The 19,871-nt window shown below is 42.1% G+C and overlaps 2 protein-coding genes across 4 annotated transcripts in view; both read left to right on the forward strand.

Moving 5' to 3' along the window:
* Positions 1–19,372, forward strand: part of LOC306997827 (alpha-2-macroglobulin-like protein 1) — a 55,892-nt gene extending 36,520 nt beyond the window's left edge. Inside the window, exon 36 of the mRNA XM_079611338.1 lies at positions 19,242–19,372. The gene's annotated coding sequence lies outside the window, so the exon portion shown is untranslated. The remainder of the gene's footprint in view (positions 1–19,241) is intronic.
* LOC306997832 (alpha-2-macroglobulin-like) lies at positions 1,030–19,319 on the forward strand. Of its 3 annotated transcripts, none has more exons than XM_079611349.1 (34): positions 1,030–1,440; positions 2,358–2,538; positions 2,648–2,804; positions 3,665–3,717; positions 3,834–3,854; positions 4,044–4,209; positions 4,321–4,405; positions 4,716–4,821; positions 4,931–5,051; positions 5,169–5,278; positions 5,371–5,541; positions 5,642–5,875; positions 5,983–6,192; positions 6,287–6,436; positions 6,676–6,801; positions 6,966–7,059; positions 10,392–10,527; positions 10,740–10,965; positions 11,036–11,162; positions 11,240–11,361; positions 12,058–12,109; positions 12,985–13,068; positions 13,155–13,331; positions 13,470–13,545; positions 13,753–13,909; positions 17,165–17,239; positions 17,319–17,481; positions 17,584–17,777; positions 17,860–18,072; positions 18,183–18,301; positions 18,612–18,693; positions 18,777–18,860; positions 18,962–19,067; positions 19,186–19,319. In XM_079611349.1, the coding sequence occupies exons 1-34, from the start codon at positions 1,355–1,357 to the stop codon at positions 19,224–19,226; spliced, it is 4,305 nt and encodes a 1,434-aa protein (XP_079467475.1). In that variant the 5' UTR covers positions 1,030–1,354; the 3' UTR covers positions 19,227–19,319. The 3 variants fall into 3 exon arrangements, 2 of the variants coding, with proteins under 2 accessions (XP_079467475.1, XP_079467476.1); XM_079611350.1 differs by having other exon boundaries at positions 1,249–1,440; positions 6,966–7,053; XR_013797457.1 differs by lacking the exons at positions 18,183–18,301; positions 18,962–19,067; positions 19,186–19,319 and having other exon boundaries at positions 1,249–1,440.
* Positions 19,373–19,871: the final 499 nt, after the last annotated feature.

Raw genomic sequence — 19,871 nt, forward strand, 5'->3', positions numbered from 1 at the left:
TGAGCACGTGACAGTGAAAAGATTATTTTAACTGAATTAAAATGGAAAAACAATGAGTAATTAACAAGCTTTCAGAACGAACATGCTAACTTACAGTTTATTGTGCTATCAATAAGTCAACACAGGCTTATCATGCAAGAGTTCCGTTAAATGAATGTGCTAATTTAGCAGCTATATGCATTCAAGACTATTTAGCAAATCACCATAACGTTGGCTACGTTAACTTTCCAATGAAATGCATCACACTTGTTTTTAAAGTTAAACAGATAAAAATGTATTCGCATTTGATACTCACACTCTGATTGTCATCCATCTTCGCTGGTCCTCTAATTCGGTAGGTGGCGTTGTCACTAAAAACCTAGGGTCCTAGAAATGCGGTCCTAAAACTGCGGTCCTGAAAATTCAGCCTCCGGTTTTGCAGGCAGATATGCTACTCCCCCGCAGCCCTGGGCATTCCGGTTCTTTTTCGTGAGCCGGCTCATTTGAATCAGCTCACTGAAAAGAGTCGGCTCTTTTGACTCACAAACGACTCTTTAAAAAATAAATGTTTGTTCTTCTGAACATCTTGCGCTGCCATCCGATGTCATTTCTGAGTCACTCAATAATCTGCCTCTCTTTTAAATGCCTATTCCACAAGTAGGCTACAATGACTGGCTGTTTTAAAATATAATATCGAAACAAAATAACCCAGGCAGTCTCATCTATGAGACGTTTAGGCCTCCTACTGACATCTGGGCTCAGCTTGCAGGTTTGCTTAGTGGCAAACTTTTTTCATTTGATTGGTTTAACTACCACCCGCCCAAATTGAATTAAAATATTATTTTTTGTCACGTCATCCACCCGATCAGCGATTTATCCGTATCTATAGTGTGTGTGTGTGTGTGTGTGTGTGTGTGTGTGTGTGTGTGTGTGTGTGTGTGTGTGTGTGTGTGTGTGTGTGTGTGTGTGTGTGTGTGTGTGTGTGATTATTTGGCTCGGCCCTCCCTCATGCAGTATATTTGACAGGTTGACATCGCGTGTATGATTGACAGGGACAGAATGTGAGGCTGATCAGACAGTCAAAACGAATGTGTGTGCGCCTTTAGACATAGCCTAATTATTTTTTTGTTGTTCTTTGAATTAGTCAATTAATTTTAAAATCAACCATTATTTCATTATTACATAATGATTTAATTTCTATAGGCTATATTTTTTTAATAGAGTCGGCTCTTCAGATATGCGAGCCAGCTCCCATTCACCTACAAGAGCCGGTGTTCTAAATCCGACTCATTCGCGAACGCCACATAACTAATTCTCTGGCCCTGGTTTAAAAGAGACGGTCCAGTTCATCTCATGACCTGGATGATCGCTCGTCATGACTCTGAATATTAGCTGCTGTTGGAAAGGACTCCTTCTGCTCTCTTTCCTCCTGATCTGTGTCGATGGACAAACCTCCGGGCCGTAAGTTTTTAACAATTTCTGCTGAGGAAAGTGTTTTGCTCCGCTGGGAGAGTGGTGTGCCGCTAGGCCAGCAGGGCCTTCTCTGCTGGCCCTGTCAAAATCAAAAATATGTATGTTTTCATAATTAAATTAAATTGTGTCTTAACATAAATTCAAGATTATAAGTACGTTAAACGATTTCCAGAAAGAATATGGTTATTTTTTGTGAGTCTGAGGTAAGTTAGATTTTTTTTATTTATCTAAACGCAGCTCCACCTCTATAGCTAAAGCTATATTAATGCACAAGCTAGCTTATTACAAAAAAATACTGTAGAGATCGGAGAAAATTATTGACTCAATTAACAGTTTTAATGCTCTTTTAGCACCTGTGTGGCCGATGCTCTTGCCAGCGAATCTAACTTCTTGAAACATATCTTTTCCCCCAGCCCCAGCCCACACATAACTGCGCAGGCTTGTTCTTCAGAAGAACAGTCAGTCACCAGAACACATTAACACATGAAAGAATGCATTTAGATCGCATCGCACCTGATATTGAACATAAACAGTCTTTTTAGACTTGCTACAATACCGTAAATGGCCTATATGTTGTTGTGTAAGATAAGTCTTGATGATTGAATTCTTTATTGATTGAACTGATCTGTGTTGCACATTATAAGTTTGCTGTTTGAAAGACAACTTAAGCAAGGCTTGTATAACACCATTCATAATTAATGATAATGTAGGCCTATTTTCAAGAGCAATATTGTTCTGAATAAACATACAATTCACCAGACTTCATCATTACACAGTTTGCTCTTGTATTCTCACTTCTCAAATAATTGATCTAGCAAATTAACTTGATTTATTTTCACTCCCAGTTAAAAAAAAAATGTGTTTCTTATTGTATCTAACCACATTCTATGATCATCTTTCAACAGATCTTTCATGGTGACGTTTCCTGCAGTGATCGGGTCTGGATCTGAGGCCAAACTGTGTGCAAGTCTTCTCAAGCCCAATGAAAGCCTTGTCATGAACATTTATCTGGTTCATGGTAACCAGAGCACTTTACTGCTGCAGGAGAAAGCTGAGAAAGAGTTTCACCGCTGCTTTAACTTCAAGGTCTGCCATCAAAACATACACATGATGATTATTATCAAATCTGTTTCATCATGATGCATCTAGTTTTTGTGATGGCAGGTTGTAAATACAGTATATTATTTCTCATCAGGCTCCTCTGGTCGAAGCAGAATCAGTGCAGAAAATGAAGGTCGAACTGCAGGGAGAAACTTTCAAGATGAATGAAGAGAGAAAAGTCATGTTCAAGCCTTACCATCCTCTGACCTTTATCCAGACTGATAAACCCATCTATATTCCAGGACAGACAGGTGAGCTTTGAATGTCTCAAACGCTAAACCTCAGTAAATAATGCTGGTGTCACTGACATCTAAACCTTGATCCCCGCTGATGTAACACAAATACATTAAGTAAAGCACGTTTATGATCATGCAATGAGCTGATGATAAGAAATTACAAATGTTGCACAAACCGACAGATGGTAAAAGAGCATTAAGTAAAAAGTTCAATGAATTTACAAACTTGAAAACTGAAAAGAGCAGCATAGGAAAAGTTGAGGAAAGAAGATAAGGATGAGTAGCTTTGAAATCTTAACAGCTTTGTAAACACAAGATGACAAGGTCATCTAGTGTGTGTTTGAACAATCCCCTCAGATTTAAACATATATTCAGTCTAAATAGTTTAATTACAGTATCTAAATGACTTTATTTTATATGAAATCTAGAGATAATATATATCAGGGTTGTTCTTGACGAGCCACTGCAGAGTTTAGCTTTAAACTTAATTAAATGTCAGGATCAGGTCTCCAGCTAATAAAGTCCTTCAGGTTTATCTGAAATCTACAGGTCTGTGCGTTGAAGCAGGGTTGGCACTGAACTCTGTGGCCCTCCAGGAGTTTGACACTCCTGCTATAGATCTTTATATGAGATAATAGCTGTTAATAGAGATAACTATGGCTAAAACAAGCTACAGTAGAATTTGGCTCAAAAGACATGTTCACACAGCAGCAGAATACAGTTGTCAGCTCTGCATTTGATCCTTAATACGGTTACGTTCACACACAGCTCGGTAATTTACAGTCAAATACTGACTGTAAGCGTTGTCCCTAACATAAGAGCTGAAGATGTCAAAAGTGGAGTTTTTCTTTTAAATACACATTTCTATTTTACAGTGAACTTCAGAGTTGTTACCATGGATACACACTTTGCACCACTTGATCAGCAGGTTTGATATGTTTATCTTGCATCTTTATTGCCCTTGTTTTCTCTTGCATTGTTGATGCTTAATAAATAAACACATTTTTGGCTTTTAATCTTTAACTACTATTTGCTCTTTTACAGTATAGTACAGTGGTTCTTGAGGTAAGAACACAAAACCTTCTGTGCAGTCTTAACTAACACACCTTTTAAATCTTATTAACACTATAGAAATTCTGTTATATTTGCTATTTTTGTATTTTCAGTAGGCTAATTATACATTTCTTCATTGATAGTCAGGATATGTGTAGCTGACTGTAACTGAATATCTGAATTGTCTCTGGTATTAAACAGGACAGTAGAGGTAATCGGATTGGTCAATGGACAAATGTTTCTTCTACAAGGTGGTTTTTGCAGCGCTCTTATGAATTAAACCCAGAGGCCCGTCAAGGCATGTACAAACTGAAGGCCTTTATTGGTGACAGGATGATCCCACATGATTTTGAGGTGAAAAAATATGGTAAGTCATAAAAACAAAAGATTTGCAATGTTGGATGGTAAGAGTTTTAATAATATGTTTGTATAATAATATCTAATTTGACTACTAATTACTCTAATTTCTGACTTCTAGTTTTGCCTAAGTTTGAAGTTACTGTAAAAAGGCCAAACGAAGTGAGTGTTGAAGAAGAGGAACTGATAATTGAGGTTTGCGGAAAGTGAGTGGTTTATTTTATTTCCTGCATTAAGAGAGCAGTATAGCATGTGATATGTTCTTCTGATGTAATATGGAAGTTACCCACATGCTATTTGTTGGAAATACAGCATTTAAAAAATATATATACTGTATATAATAAGAGAGCATTCTTCCATTCTTGGCACAATTAAGTCACTTTGATTTAATTGTTAATTGTATTCTTTAAATAGTTTTTACTTTGGGGTCAGTTATTTACTGTAATCCCTATCCTAATATATTAGTTGCTTAACTCAACCCTGGTTTGTAGATCAGTTAATTGTACCTTTTCACAGATACACTTATGGACAGCCTGTACCTGGTAAATTATGGGTGAAAGTGTGTCGTAATAATTTGTCCTACTATTACACCAATCCAGTGTGTTTAGAGGAAACCATTGAGGTATGTGGGTTGAAACACAGTACAAGTAATTGCATCTTTACTTTCCTCCACTTATCCAATTAAACAACTCTTTAGTTAATATGCTATATTTGTGTTCATTCATAATTAGATGAAAAAGACAGGCTGTGCCATCCATACCTTAGATACATCAGTCTTTTTAAACGCCACACTAAAGGATAGGCTGGAGAATTCTCTTCGTGTTGAGGCAATGGTTACAGAAGAAGGAACAGGTGAGCTGCTGGATTTGGTCAGATCCCATTACCTACATTTCTTGAATTTCTCATTTTGTATGTTTTACTCTTATTTTACTTAAATAATATTTATTTTGGTGTTTTTACTGTTTACAGAGATCACCATGACAAAATCTGAATCTGTAACTCTCACTTATGAAATTGGTAAAGCCACATTTACTGAGCTGCCCAAAACATATGAACATGGATCAGTTATAGAAGGAAAAGTAAGTATAAAATCAGTGTGTCTCAGTTTAAAAACATTTATTTGTACAGAATTATTTATTTATTTATTCCTTCAAAATCTTATTTTTAACAGATCAAACTCTCAAATTTCAAAGGCGCACCAATTCAAAACAAAGAGGTTTATCTTATGGAGGGTTACACTTGGTCCCCAAAACTGCTCCTAAATCTCACTACAGACAGCGATGGACTGGCCAGCTTCTCTTTTAATACATCCAGTCATTCTAAAAGTGATATTAAGCTGATTGTAAGAGAGATTTGTGTTCACTTATTTTTCTTTTGTGTTCCCTGAAGACTTCTATTGCATGAGTTAGTAGTTACCGTATTGCTGATTCTTTGTTATCCAGGCAAGTGTCTCTCAAGAGGGCCATTATTATGGCCACAACAAGCCTTACTTCTCTATTGAAGAAAAAACAGTTCAGCTCTTCCAGCCTGCCACTCCATACACCCCAACACTAAGTGAACTGATTATAGAGAATACTGAGCAACCATTAAAGTGTGACTCTGAGTTTACAGCCACCATCAAGTATTATATTATTGGAGAGACTGTTGAAGACTTCAAAACGGACATTGTCTATATGGTGAGAACATGTGCAGTATTTATATTATTACAGAGATGTTTTAGTTTAACAGTATTATTAGGCTGCACTAGTCAGTTTGTTATTAGATTGTCATCTGTCTGTTTCAGGTCTTGTCCAGAGGAGTGATCGTTCATCATGGATATGAGAAGATTGAAGTGAAGTCTTCTAATGGATCAAGTGGCACAATGTCGTTCAAACTGTCTGTTGGTTCCGATCTGGCTCCTGTACTGCAGATTCTGGCATACTGTGTTCTGCCCAGTGAAACTGTTGTTGCTAGTAGCAAAAACTTTGACATTGAAAAGTGTTTCAAAAACAAGGTACAGTATGTATTGTAGCTTTAGAAATGAACCTCTTTAAACTTTATTACTGACTATTAATTTTCAAATAAACCCTATTCACTGTATGTCACAGGTGTCTCTGCAGTTTTCTCCTGCTAAAGCGGTTCCTGGTGAGGAAAACACTCTCCAGCTCTCAGCTCAGCCTGGTTCACTGTGCGGCCTCAGTGCTGTAGATCAGAGCGTCCTGATCCTGAAGTCAGGAAAACGTCTGGATGCTGACAAGGTGTAGATGCTTTAAGATTCGGTATTGATTAACTGCGTCTTCATAGTGGGAATCTACAGTGTGATAACATACATTAGTTCATACTATGATCCATCAGTGTTTAAGCTGACATCCCAATCTCAGGAGATTTAACATTAATCTTCATTCTTTTCTCACCAAAAAGGAATTAAAGTTTTTTTGAAAATACATGAATTATTTAGATATCATACTGATAGTGTGTGAACGTGGTCCCGTCACAGGTCTTCAACTTGCTGCCAGTGCAGTCGGGGTCAGATTATCCTTATACTGTTGAAGAAGAGCAGGAGTGTCTGCATGTGAGACCCCGTCGAGCCGTGCCGACTGACAACACCTATAAATCCTTAAAGGTAACGGGGATTATATGTGTGGCAGTGCACTAGATAATGATTGGGAGAGTACAGTATTTACTGCACATGTGCAAGTAAATTAATAAAAATGTTCTCTGGATTATACTGACAAGTAATTTGTATTTTCATGACTTTTATTGTGGTTCATCATTATCATTTGACAGAGAGTGGGATTGAAAATGGCAACAAATTTGGTTGTGCGAGACCCTCAGTGTCTGTCATACAGAGGCTTGATGTATCACCGATACCATGGTATAGGTACATGTACTGTTATTACAATCCAAGCTGTTATGTTTTAATATGTAGGTGCTTGTTATGAAATATATATTTTTTTTAAATATGCGAAATTTGTGAAATTGTGGAACTCTTACAATTTGTACAATTCCACAATTATAGTGATGTAGAAAACCTGTTCCGGGGTCATTAGTTAACTTTGACTCAGTGTTATTATTGATAAAAAAACTTAACTATATAAATTTAGCAAATTTAAATTAACACATTAACTTTGGCAGCCCTAAAATAAAAACGAAATAAACTGAAACTAGAAAACGTCTCAGGCCCTGTCCCCTGTCCCACACTTCATATGCACTTGTGCTTGGTCTTGTGGACTTACAATGCGTGTCCGTGAAGTCCCTGAGACACTAGGCGTAGGGTATCCCTTTTGTAATTTTAGCTCTCGCGAGCGCCCCCTTTGCGGTTGATTTGCGCCCTCGATGCGCACTTTTGCCGAGCCCGCACTGATGCGGGCTCCGCAGCAGACTTCTTCCCGACAGTCAAAGTGCCGCTACGTCACAAAAGTGTGGACTCAGAGGAAGACTGCGAGTGCTTTGGGTGCCATTTGGGACAGGGCCCATGTTACGCATGTAACCATGGTTCCCTGAGAATCGGGAATGAGACGCTGCGTCCCCTATGGGTCGCTATGGGGATTGCCTCCGGCCATGACAGTTGTCTGAAGCAGTGTTTCCAACCACTGAGCCACTAGTGTCAGGTGTGCCGTGGAAAATTATAAAATTCCAAAAAACAATTAAAAATAAATACTACAAATAAGAATAGATAATTTAGCTGTTGGGAAGAAACGTTGAATATCTCTATATTTTGTCATTGTTTTATAAAATTAATGCTATTGGTCATCTTTTACATCTGTATGTGGGTTTTACAAATATTTAATAATAATAATAAATAATAATAATTTGTTACATTTATATAACACTTTTTGAGACCTCAAAGTGCTTTACATAGAAGAGGGGGAATCTCCTCAACCACCACCAATGTGCAGCATCCACTTGGATGATGCGACGGCAGCCATATTGCGCCAGAACGCCCACCACACACCAGCTTACTGGTGGAGAGGAGACAGTGATAAAGCCAATCAGTATATGAGGATGATTAGGAGGCCATGATGGACAGTGGCCACTGGGCATATTTTGTCCAGGATGCCAGGGTTACACCCCTATTCTTTTCGAAGGACATCCTGGGATTTTTAATGACCACAGAGGACCTCGGTTTAACGTCTCATCCGAAGGACGGAATGCTTTCTATTTAACCAATAGAAAGGAGAGCCAAATCTTTGGTACTGCGCAGCACCTTCACCGCCTCAGGGGGGAGCCCCTGGTCCTGGTTCATGTCCTTCAGCAGGTCAGCCTAGTAGGCTTGCAGCACGGCCATTGTGTGCAAAGCCGCCCGAGCCTGACCCGCTGCCGCATATGATCTGCCATTCAGCCGTGATGTAATGTGGCAGAAACAGCGCCTTCAATGTGGATGCCTCACCTACCGAGAGATAGCTGGCCAGCGTCTCTTCAAACTGAGGCATTGACGCATAAAACATTCCTGTATCCCTTCCACTTCAGTATAGTTCACCTGTGAATGATGGATGCGAGCAGAATATGGCTGTAAGAGCCATATATCATATTTAAACATTTATATTTTCATATTTGTATTACGTAAATTTCATATAATTAATGACTGTTAATTAGTCATTTACTGTTGAATATATTTCTTTGGTTTATATTATATAATATATTATTTGTTCTTACCGCGCATGTTCAGTGACGTCTTTTTTGTAGCGCACGTAAAAAGTTTTTACGCACAAGCAATAAGTGCAGACACAGTGGGAGAACACAAAGCTTTTGACCATTTATTGTAATATAGCATAAATTGCCTACAAGTATAGTATCTCTACAAATAAGTTGTTGAGAAGACATCGCTGCGCAAGAGGATTACGCTGTATGTAAGGAATGTGATTCTTTATTGACTTGGAAGAATAAACAGTGATAAAGGAACTATGGACTTCGAGTTGTGAATACAAGACAAGAAGAAACGCGTCAAAACATGTGGAATAACTAAAAGACATTCACATGTCCCATACAATGTCTTTCCCCAGATCTCCGCACCTCAGTGTAAAGATCTGGGAGAAAGGGAAGACTCATATGAGCTGGATGGTTATGTCCCAACAGGAAGCGTTCATCGAGGCGGCTGCGAGGGAGCTCGCGCTTCTCGCTCTTCCACGGCAGATCAAATCTCTCCGTGGCGTGAGACATAACATCCAGCAGCTCATCATATGCGGGGCAGGTGGGCTGAGAGTGCTCAGAGACATCCTCGATCTCAACACCCTCATCCTGCTCATCTTGGCTTGAGGTGATGATGTGAGGGATAACACATAATCCAGCAGCTCGCTTTCGCCTGCTGCCGACGAATGAGAGATATTCATACCTTCCTCAAACTCGTCGGCAATTCACAAATTGCTCGTCCATCTGTGAGCCCCACAATCTCAGTCTCCTACTCTCCTCAGCTGCAGCGGGTCATGTCCCGATTCCCTCGAGAAAAGGGACAAACGAGAGCGAAGCTTCCTCATAGGAAAGCATTGGCAATGCACGCAAACAGCCCCCTCAAGGACTGAGGTTGCATGCTCCTTGCCCATGCACATAACACATACAGTAACACGTGTGTCATCAGGTGTCAGGAAACGCTGATATGGAGGAACACACTTCTTGAAACTCATGGTGCTAGTGCAAGCCATAGCTTTGGCTTTTTATTAAGACAAACTCAAACAGACAGGGTGCTTCTCAATATCCCTCCTCGTCTCCTCGCTCCTCCGTCCTCCATCCTATGACCTGGAAACCGATTGAGATCAGCCATCTTGAAGGACATCTCGATTCTCTAATTGCTCCGCGAGGAAAGGAAACGAGGATGCACAAATAAGAATTGAGAAGCACCCGCGGTCTCCTGAAGACAAGAAAGAGGATGACGTATTTCACAGGTGCACTTTTATACTCACGGTTTCATCTTTGGTGACGTCATAGGCCGGCCACCTGCAAATGTCAAGTTCATTGTCATGTTTAGACTCACGCTTCAGACACCTGTCATGCCGGAGGCATTCCCCATAGCGAACCCTAGGGGACGGAGCGCGAGCTCCCATTTGAAAGGGAACTCTGACAACACAAAAATAAATCTGTATATGAAAATAAAATAATGTGTATGAAAATAATGATCTGCTTTCTGTTTTCTGTTCACTTATGACTCTATATAGAGTTGGTTATTTTGCTTTTCACATACATATCACTTAAAACTACAAAATATCACTTTTTTTCCAGTGATGTATGACGGTGTTCCAAATTCAATGATAGCTTTTGCAATGGCTGGTTCTGGTGCAAATGACAGACATTCTCCAGCAGTGACGATTCGGACCGTCTTTCCAGAAACGTGGATCTGGGAACTTGCTGAAGTGGGGTATGTGAAGCGTAATCAGTACATTTAACATCATTTTTATCTTATTACTTAATACATTATCTCCCATCACACCCACAGGACAGAAAATACCTTGCTTGCTTTGCAGATTCTGAATCCAGTTATTTTATCATCCGTGTGCTGAATGTTGTTATTTAATGCAGGAAAAATGGCAGTCAGAATCAAATATGCCTATTGTTGTAATTCCTCCGCAGAGACTCTGGATCAGCTCAGGTTCCTGTCACGGTTCCTGACACCATCACCTCTTGGGAGACGGAGGTCTTCTGTCTGTCCTCTGAAGGTCTGGGTCTCGCTCCTCCTGCTCAGCTGACAGTTTTCCAGCCCTTCTTCCTGGAGCTCTCTCTGCCTTACTCCATCATCCGTGGGGAGATCTTTGAGCTGAAGGCCACTGTCTTCAACTATCTGTCCAAGTGCATCATGGTGAGATTTCAGACTCAGTCTAATCAAATCATATCAAATATGCCTCTAATCATGTGTGGTTGATTGACAGGTTAAAGTGACTCCAGCTCCGTCCTCAGACTACACTCTCAAAGCCTCCTCTGATGATCAGTATTCTTCCTGTCTATGTGCTAATGGAAGGAAAACCTTTAAATGGATCCTCACTCCTTCTGTTCTTGGTGAGTTTTCCAGTCTGAATCATTGTTTCTCAGTGTTTGTATCTGTTGTTTCTTCACATATATGTCTTATGTTTTAGGACTCTTGAATATTACTGTCAGTGCAGAGGCAGAGGCGTCCCAGACTGTGTGTGACAATGAGATTGTGAGCGTCCCAGAGAGAGGACGCATTGACACGGTCACACGAAGTCTGCTTGTACAGGTCAGCGCACGTCAAATGTCTCATAGATGTAATTTTCCCTTTATCATAACACCGTGTCCTAACCAGACGTGATGCGATAAGGTCCAGCGAGAAATAATTTGTCTGTCCACACTAGACGCAACGTGACTGCGAGATGCGTACAAATCAATCAAAACCCACAGCCAATCAGAACAGCGTGTGGGCGGGCTCTCGCGGCAAGTGCACAGCACCAGAGAGTAATCTTGACGGCAATCGCAAGAAAATGGATAAGGAGGCTTCATAATCAAATTCAAATACATAGGCTACTGAGTTATTCAAACAACCTGTCAAATAATACATGTTTCTTTACAGCTTGAACGGTCTTGTTTCCATTTGTTTCATTTCAAGATCTGAGGTGAATTATCCATCATTGCCTTTACAGCTACAAAGCTGGGAACACTAAATAATATTTAGTCACATTACACACTTTTTACATTAAATAAAGCACATAAACAGTACCTGAGATTATCATTGCCACACTTTGTGTTTGTTGTTCCAGCGTGACGTCGCAGAAAAATAGAAACCGTTTCTAAAATGGAATCGTCGCGTGTCGCGGCTGGTTAGGACAAAAACTCTGATTAACATGGAAAAGATACCTTTTAATCGCGTGTCGCTAGGACACGGTGTAATGCTGCTTATGTCAGTATGATGTGTTGATGTGATTGTTTTATGCTGCAGGCGGAAGGAACTGAAAAGACAGAGACTCAAAGCTGGTTACTGTGTCCAAATGGTTAGTCTGCAAATATTTCATAAATTTTGGTGTATAAGCACCAATAATGTTAGAACAAGCAGTGGAGCTTTTTCAACTGACACGAATGTTGACTGTCAATATGTTTGGTATATAAAAGACTAGTTGGCTCTTTATCTTATAAACACAAACTTTAACTTCATGAAAATTAGTATGAGACAACAATTTATAAGTCCAGCAGCTGGACAACAAATGAGACAACAATGAAGACTAGAGACAGCAGGGACAGTGAAGCGTGAATCACAGTTCAACAGTAGGGCCGGGCGGACGACATGACAGGCAGGATGGGGGACCACTGAGGTGACAGTAAGATGGTGATGACGCGTTGGATAAAGGCAGCTTCAAATCAAAGACCAGGCAGGAACAAAGGACCTCGTAACTCAATGTAGATCTGAGATGTTGCACCAGTCTTGCCGCTAGGTAGAGGCTCACAGAACCAGAAGCTTGAAACAGGAGTTTGATAGTTGCACCAGTCAGGCTGCCAGGCACATACGACACGAGTCAGTGGTCAGGGGACTTAGGATACAGGGCAGGAACATACAAGAGGACTCAAGATAAGATATAGTAACAATTAAGAACTAAAATAAACCTGATCGATAAATGAATGCAGGAAAGTCTGTTTCAATGTCTGTAGGACCTATTGCCAACTTATCTGATCGTAGTCATGATAACCAAATACCCTTCTGGCCCTTGTTGGGGGATGGGACCACAGATCCCAGAGTGAGTTTTAAATATTATTTGTTAACTATAACAAATAATTGTGTCTGATTTATCTCAGTAGTTACATATTAGAATGTTCATTTTATAACATCACTCTACTGATCTCTGATATATGTTTCTGTCTGTCTGGTTTGTAGGTGACAGTCTCTCAGAGGAAGTGGCTCTGACTCTCCCTAAAGATGTGATAGAGGGATCAGCCAGATCCTCTGTTTCAGTCATTGGTAACACTTACAAATACAAGCAGAAATGAGGAGATTGGGTTTGGACTTATAAAATATAGTGAGTTTCATTTGTGTATGGTTTATAGGAGACATATTGGGTCGTGCACTGAGGAATCTTCACGGATTATTACGGATGCCGTACGGCTGTGGAGAGCAAAACATGGCGGTTCTTTCTCCCAATATTTACATTCTGCAGTATCTGGAGAACACCGAGCAGCTCACCTCAGCCATCCGAGAGAGAGCCACAGGCTTCCTGAAGAGCGGTGAGAGACATAAATCATGTCAAGGAAATATTGAAAAAGTACTGCCAAATTATACAGTTTTCAACACACCTGAATGTCTGACACATTGAATCAACCCAAACAAACTGTTGAAGTGTTAACCATTATTACACTAAACAGGATACCAGAGACAAATGAACTACAAGCATTTTGATGGATCATACAGCACATTTGGTTATGGCGATGGGAATACATGGTAAATATATTTCACTATTACTTTTGTTAAACAGAAATAATATTAAAGTAATCTTAAATAATAAACCGAAAAGGATGGTATGAAAAAACACATTTAAAAATGTATCTCTCAGTTCAAATTATTTGTTTTTTTTTATATTTATGATGAATGAAATTTAAAAAACCTGATGATTTATTTTATTTATTATTATATCTTCCACACCACCAGGTTGACTGCCTTTGTGCTGAGGTCTTTTGGCAGAGCACAGAAATACATATTTATTGATCCAGAAATTATTCAGGGTGCAAAGAATTGGTTAATAAGCAGACAGGATTCAGACGGCTGTTTTATCCAGCAGGGAAGACTGTTCAACAACAGAATGAAGGTCTGTCAACTTCCATCTACAGTATCTATATCTCTCTATCTATATAGAACGCCACAGGAACCACCTAGAAATCCATCCATCCATCCATCTTCTTCCGCTTATCTGGGGCCGGGTCGCGGGGGCAGCAGTCTAAGCAGAGATGCCCAGACTTCCCTCTCCCTAGCCACTTCCTCCAGCTCTTCCGGGGGGACACCGAGGCATTCCCAGGCCAGCCGGGAGACATAGTCTCTCCAGCGTGTCCTAGGTCTTCCCCGGGGTCTCCTCCTGGTGGGACGCGCCCGGAACACCTTCCCGGGAAGGCGTCCAGGAGGCATCCGGAACAGATGGCCGAGCCACCTCAGCTGACCCCTCTCGATGTGGAGGAGCAGCGGCTCTACTCTGAGCTCCTCCCGAGTGACCGAGCTTCTCACCCTATCTTTAAGGGATCGCCCAGCCACCCTGCGGAGAAAGCTCATTTCGGCCGCCTGTATCCGGGATCTTGTCCTTTCGTCATGACCCAAAGCTCATGACCATAGGTGAGAGTAGGAACGTAGATTCCTTTTGCCTTGCGGCTCAGCTCTTTCTTCACCACGACAGACCGGTACATCGACCGCATTACTGCAGAAGCTGCACCGATCCGTCTGTCAATCTCCCGTTCCATCCTTCCCTCACTCGTGAACAAAACCCCAAGATATTTGAACTCCTCCACTTGAGGCAGGAACTCTCCACCAACCTGAAGTAGGCAAGCCACCTTTTTCCGACTAAGGACCATGGCCTCGGATTTGGAGGTGTTGATTCTCATCCCAGCCGCTTCACACTCAGCTGCAAACCGTCCTAGTGCATGCTGAAGTTCCTGGTCTGAAGGGGCCAACACGACAACATCAAAGAGCAGAGACAAAATCGTGTTGTTCCCAAACCAGACACCCTCCGCCCCTGACTGCGCCTAGAAATTCTGTCCATAAAAATTATGAACCGAACCAGCGACAAAGGGCAGCCCTGCCGGAGTCCAACATGCACCGGTAAGAAGTCTGACTTACTGCCGGCAATGCGAACCAAGCTCCTGCTTCGGTCGTACAGGGACCGGACAGCCCTTAGCAAAGGACCCCGGACCCCATACTCCCGGAGCACCCTCCAGAGGCCGCCACGAGGGACACAGTCGAATGCCTTCTCCAAATCCACAAAGCACATGTGGATTGGTTGGGCAAACTCCCATGAACCCTCCAGCACCCTTTAGAGGGTATAGAGCTGGTCCAGTGTTCCACGGCCCGGACGAAAACCGCACTGTTCCTCCTGAATCCGAGGTTCTACTATCGGCCGTATTCTCCTCTCCAGTACCCTAGCATAGACTTTCCCAGGGAGGCTGAGAAGTGTGATCCCCCTGTAGTTGGAACACACCCTCCGGTCCCCCTTCTTAAAAAGAGGGACCACCACCCCGGTCTGCCATCCCAGAGGCACTGTCCCCGACTCCACTGTAGACAGCGGTCGTAGGGCACTGCTTCCCTCTCCTGAGTCGCCGGACGGTTTGCCAGAATCTCTTCGAGGCCAGCCGATAGTCCTTTTCCATGGCCTCACCGAACTCCTCCCAGGCTGAGTTTTTGCCTCCACAACCACCCGGGCTGCAGTTCGCTTGGCCTGCCGGTACCCGTCAGCTGCCTCAGGAGTCCCACAAGCCAACCAGGCCCGATAGGACTCCTTCTTCAGCTTGACGGCATCCCTTACTTCCGGTGTCCACCACCGGGTTCGAGGATTGCCGCCTCGACAGGCACTGGAGACCTTACGGCCACAGTTCCGAGTGGCCGCTTCGACGATGGAGGTGGAGAACATGGTCCACTCGGACTCAATATCACCAGCCTCCCTCGGGATCCGGTCGAAGCTCCGCCGGAGGTGGGAGTTGAAGATCTCTCTGACAGGAGACTCGGTCTGTCCAGCTTCCTCTTCCGCCATCGGATCCAACTCACCACCAGGTGGTGATCAGTTGACAGCTCCAACCCTCTCTTTACTCGAGTGTCCAAGACATACGGCCGCAGGTCAGATGAAACGACCACAAAGTCGATCATCGACCTACGGCCTAGGGTGTCCTGGTGCCACGTGTACTGATGGACACCCTTATGCTTTAACATGGTGTTCGTTATGGACAAACTGTAACTAGCACAGAAGTCCAATAACTGAACACTGCTCGTTGTTCAGATTAGAGGGGCCGTTCCTCCCAATCACGCCCCTCCAGGTAACACTGTCGTTGCCCACGTGGGCGTTGAAGTCCCCCAGTAGAACGACAGAGTCTCCAGTCGGAGCACTTTCCAGCACCCCTCCCAGAGACTCCAAGAAGGCCGGGTACTCTGCACTGCCGTTTGGCCCGTAGGCACACACGACAGTGAGAGACCTATCCCCAACCCGTAGGCGCAGGGAAACGACCCTCTCGTTCACCGGGGTAAACTCCAACACATGGCGGCTGAGCTGGGGGGCTATAAACAAACCCACTCCAGCCTGCCGCCTCTTACCATGGGCAACTCCAGAGTGGTGAAGAGTCCATCCTCTCTCAAGGAGTGTGGTTCCAGAGCCTAAGCCATGCGTAGAGGTGATACCAACTATCTCTAGTTGGAACCTCTCAACCTCACGCACAATCTCAGGCTCCTTCCCCGCCAGCGAGGTGACGTTCCACGTCCCTAGAGCTAGTTTCCGTGTCCAGGGATCGGGTTGTCGAGGCCCCCGCCTTCGACTGCCGCCCAATCCTCTCAGCACCGGCCCCTTATGGCCCCTCCTGCAGGTGGTGAGCCCACGGGAAGGCGGCCCCATGTCGCTTCTTCGGGCTGAGCCCGGCCGGACCCCGTGGGGGGAGGCTCGGCCACCAGGCGCTCGCATACGAGCCCCAACCCCGGGCCTGGCTCCAGGGTAGGGCCCCGGCTGCTCCATACCAGACGACATCACGGTCCTCGATTTATTTTTCTTCATAATGTTTTTTTTTTAACCACTCTTAGTCTGACCTGTCGCCTAGGACCTGTTTGCCTTGGGAGACCCTACCAGGGGCATATAGCCCCGGACAACATAGCTCCTAGGGTCATTCGGGTACTCAAACCCCTCCACCACGTTAAGGTGGCAGTTCAAGGAGGGGTCTAGTAATTATCTAGAAAACCTGGAGTCTAAGACCTGTAAATGTTGAAGTTTAAAAAAAAAAAACATTTAGTTGTTCTCAAGTCAACATCAAAGTTTGTCTAGTTGAACTTTCCTTTAGTAGTTTGAGTGTTGCTTTATTTATCCTTCATTTCTCATATATTCCAGGGTGGAGTGAAAGATAATGTAACCATGACTGCCTACATTACTGCATCATTGCTTGAACTGGAAACTCCAGTCACAGTAAGTTCATCTTCAGGAAACACAGTATAAACTCATAGAAAAATGACACTCACAGTGTCTGTTTTTGTTTTTGTCACAGGATCCTGTCGTCAGTAAAGGTTTGTCATGCTTGAGGTCCGTCATTGAGGATGTCAAAAACATTTACACCACTGCTCTGCTCGCCTACACTTTCAGTCTGGCTAAAGACACGGACACTCGACAGCAGCTTTTCAAGAAACTGGAGGATGTTGCTATTTCAGACGGTAAGAGGTTTGTTTCTGATGACTTTCTGTTTTCTTTTATGGTTGTCCTATTAATTTTTTTATCATGCTCATTGAGTTACGCGTGTGTCTTCTGTCCTCAAGGGTCTGATCTCCACTGGTCTCAGTCTGCATCTGCTGATGACTCTGATTCTCTGGCAGTGGAGATCAGCTCATATGTGCTGCTAGCTGTTCTCTCTGCAGATTCAGTCACTACAGCTGATCTGGGCTATGCTAACAGGATTGTCAGCTGGCTTGTGAAGCAGCAGAATGCCTATGGAGGATTCTCCTCCACACAGGTTACTCAAACTCCTCCAATCAAACACATTATTACCGGTGTGAATGAGTAAAGTGACATTACTGAACACATTTATTTCCCAGGACACAGTGGTGGCTCTTCAGGCTCTGTCTTTGTACGCCACCAAAGTGTTCAGCTCTGCCGGCTCCAGCACAGTGACTGTACAGTCAGCAGGAGACACTCACCACTTTGATGTCAATCAGGACAACAAGTTACTGTACCAGGAGAAGCAGCTGCAGACCGTTCCAGCCAATTACAGCATTGAAGTGAAGGGCTCAACCTGTGTGTCTGTGCAGGTCTGTAGTGCGTTCAGCTTCATTTACTCACACTCACTTTCTCTCTTGGCATTGTGGTTAGTCTGCTGTGAGATGGTTCATTAATTTATTTTTTGTGTTGACTCTCTCAGATGGCTCAGTTCTACAATATTCCCACTCCTACTGAAGCTAAAACATTGAGCATTGACGCTAAGATTGAGGGAGATTGCAAAACGTTAGGAAAAAATTTCATTTTGAACTTCACTGTTAAGTAAGATTTTTATTCAAGTCAAAATACATGATTATAACTTAAAATTAACTAACAAATAAGTCTTTACTGATTTTTTTTTACATCTTAATAAACACAAAAGCAATATAAACTGAAAAGGCATATCTCAGCAGTTAAAACTGCAACACTAAACTAACTTAAGAAACAAGAAAACATTTTTATTATTGACACATGAGAGATTTGAGTGATAAACTCTGTATGTCTTGTTAATTATACTGGCTTTTGTTCTCGCTTATTTATGAATTTATACGAGGCATTTAAGAACCAAACTTCTTAATTTGCTCTTTTCCAGATACGATGGTCTACAGGAAAATACTAATATGGTCATTGTGGATATTAAACTCTTATCTGGATTCACAGCTGATACATCAATGGTGCTTTTGAGTGATTCATAACAACATTTGTAAAATTTCTAGAGTTCTCTATATAGAAATTAACCAGCACTTTTTCCCCACAGCTTGGAACTTCTTCCAGAACATACGCACCACTTGTGGAACGGGTTGATTCTAAAGATGATCATGTCATTGTGTATTTGAAGGAGGTGAGAGAACAGCAACATTCATATTATTTTAAATCATTAGGTCGATTCATAAAACTTTTATCCATAATGTCCATGACTAATGTGTTTGTTTCCTCCTGCAGATCCCACAAAATATTCCAATGAATTACCAGATAAAAATGAAACAGATTCTTCCAGTGAAGAATCTCAAGCCAGCTGTGGTCAAAGTGTACGATTACTACCAAACAAGTAAGATTTAATATGCCAGTGCTGAATGTTTTTAACATGTGATGCACATTGTTTATTTAGATTTATTCCATGTACAGGTTTCAATTGTTGTATGAATGTGAACATCTTTTTCTTTCAGGTGATCAGTCAGAGGCCGAGTACTCCTTTCACTGTGAATGAAGTTGCTGAAGCTTATTCAGCTTGGATAAAGATGTTTGAACTATATAATGCTTAATATTACAATGGTAATTATTTATCCTGTGCAAAATTATTTCCAATATCATCCCAAATTAGTACAACCCCCCAAATTCTCATAAATTTTTGGACATGTCTCTTGAGAACATGACTATTCAATTCACAATGCATATGATTAATAAAAGTGGCATATGATTAATAAAAGTGATGAAAACAAGTTATGGTGAGCTAGTTTAATTATTGAATGTGTAGTAGCTACATGCTGTGGCAACTGTAGGAGCCATTTTAATGCAATTACATATTTTTCCATTGGGGGCGCTCTGACATATTGGTAGCACATGGGTAATAGACTATGGCTGCGTTTCAAACCGCATACTCAATGAGTAGGTACTTAATTTCAATAAGTACTTACTTAACGAGCGCAAAAAGAGTAGGTACTTTATAGCCAAATCTCGTTAAGTATGAATGCGAACCGGACATCTGCCATGTTGACGTTATCATGTGACCTACGACGCGGTATCACAAGTGCTACAACTTAAAAGATTTGAACGACACGTTTAATTCACCTATCTGTTTAATAGCTAGTGGTGGGCAGATCGAGGCTTCGTGAAGCAATGAAACAGTTGAAGC

The sequence above is a fragment of the Phoxinus phoxinus genome (assembly GCF_949152265.1).
Source record: "Phoxinus phoxinus genome assembly, chromosome: 4".
Taxonomy (NCBI): domain Eukaryota; kingdom Metazoa; phylum Chordata; class Actinopteri; order Cypriniformes; family Leuciscidae; genus Phoxinus; species Phoxinus phoxinus.

Coding starts and splice junctions, on each gene's coding strand:
- LOC306997832 (XM_079611349.1), top strand. CDS start 1,355: ATGACTCTGAATATTAGCTGCTGTTGGAAAGGACTCCTTCTGCTCTCT. Junction 17,778..17,859: donor GAGGATTCTCCTCCACACAG/GTTACTCAAACT, acceptor TTTATTTCCCAG/GACACAGTGGTGGCTCTTCA. Junction 18,694..18,776: donor TCACAGCTGATACATCAATG/GTGCTTTTGAGT, acceptor TTTTCCCCACAG/CTTGGAACTTCTTCCAGAAC.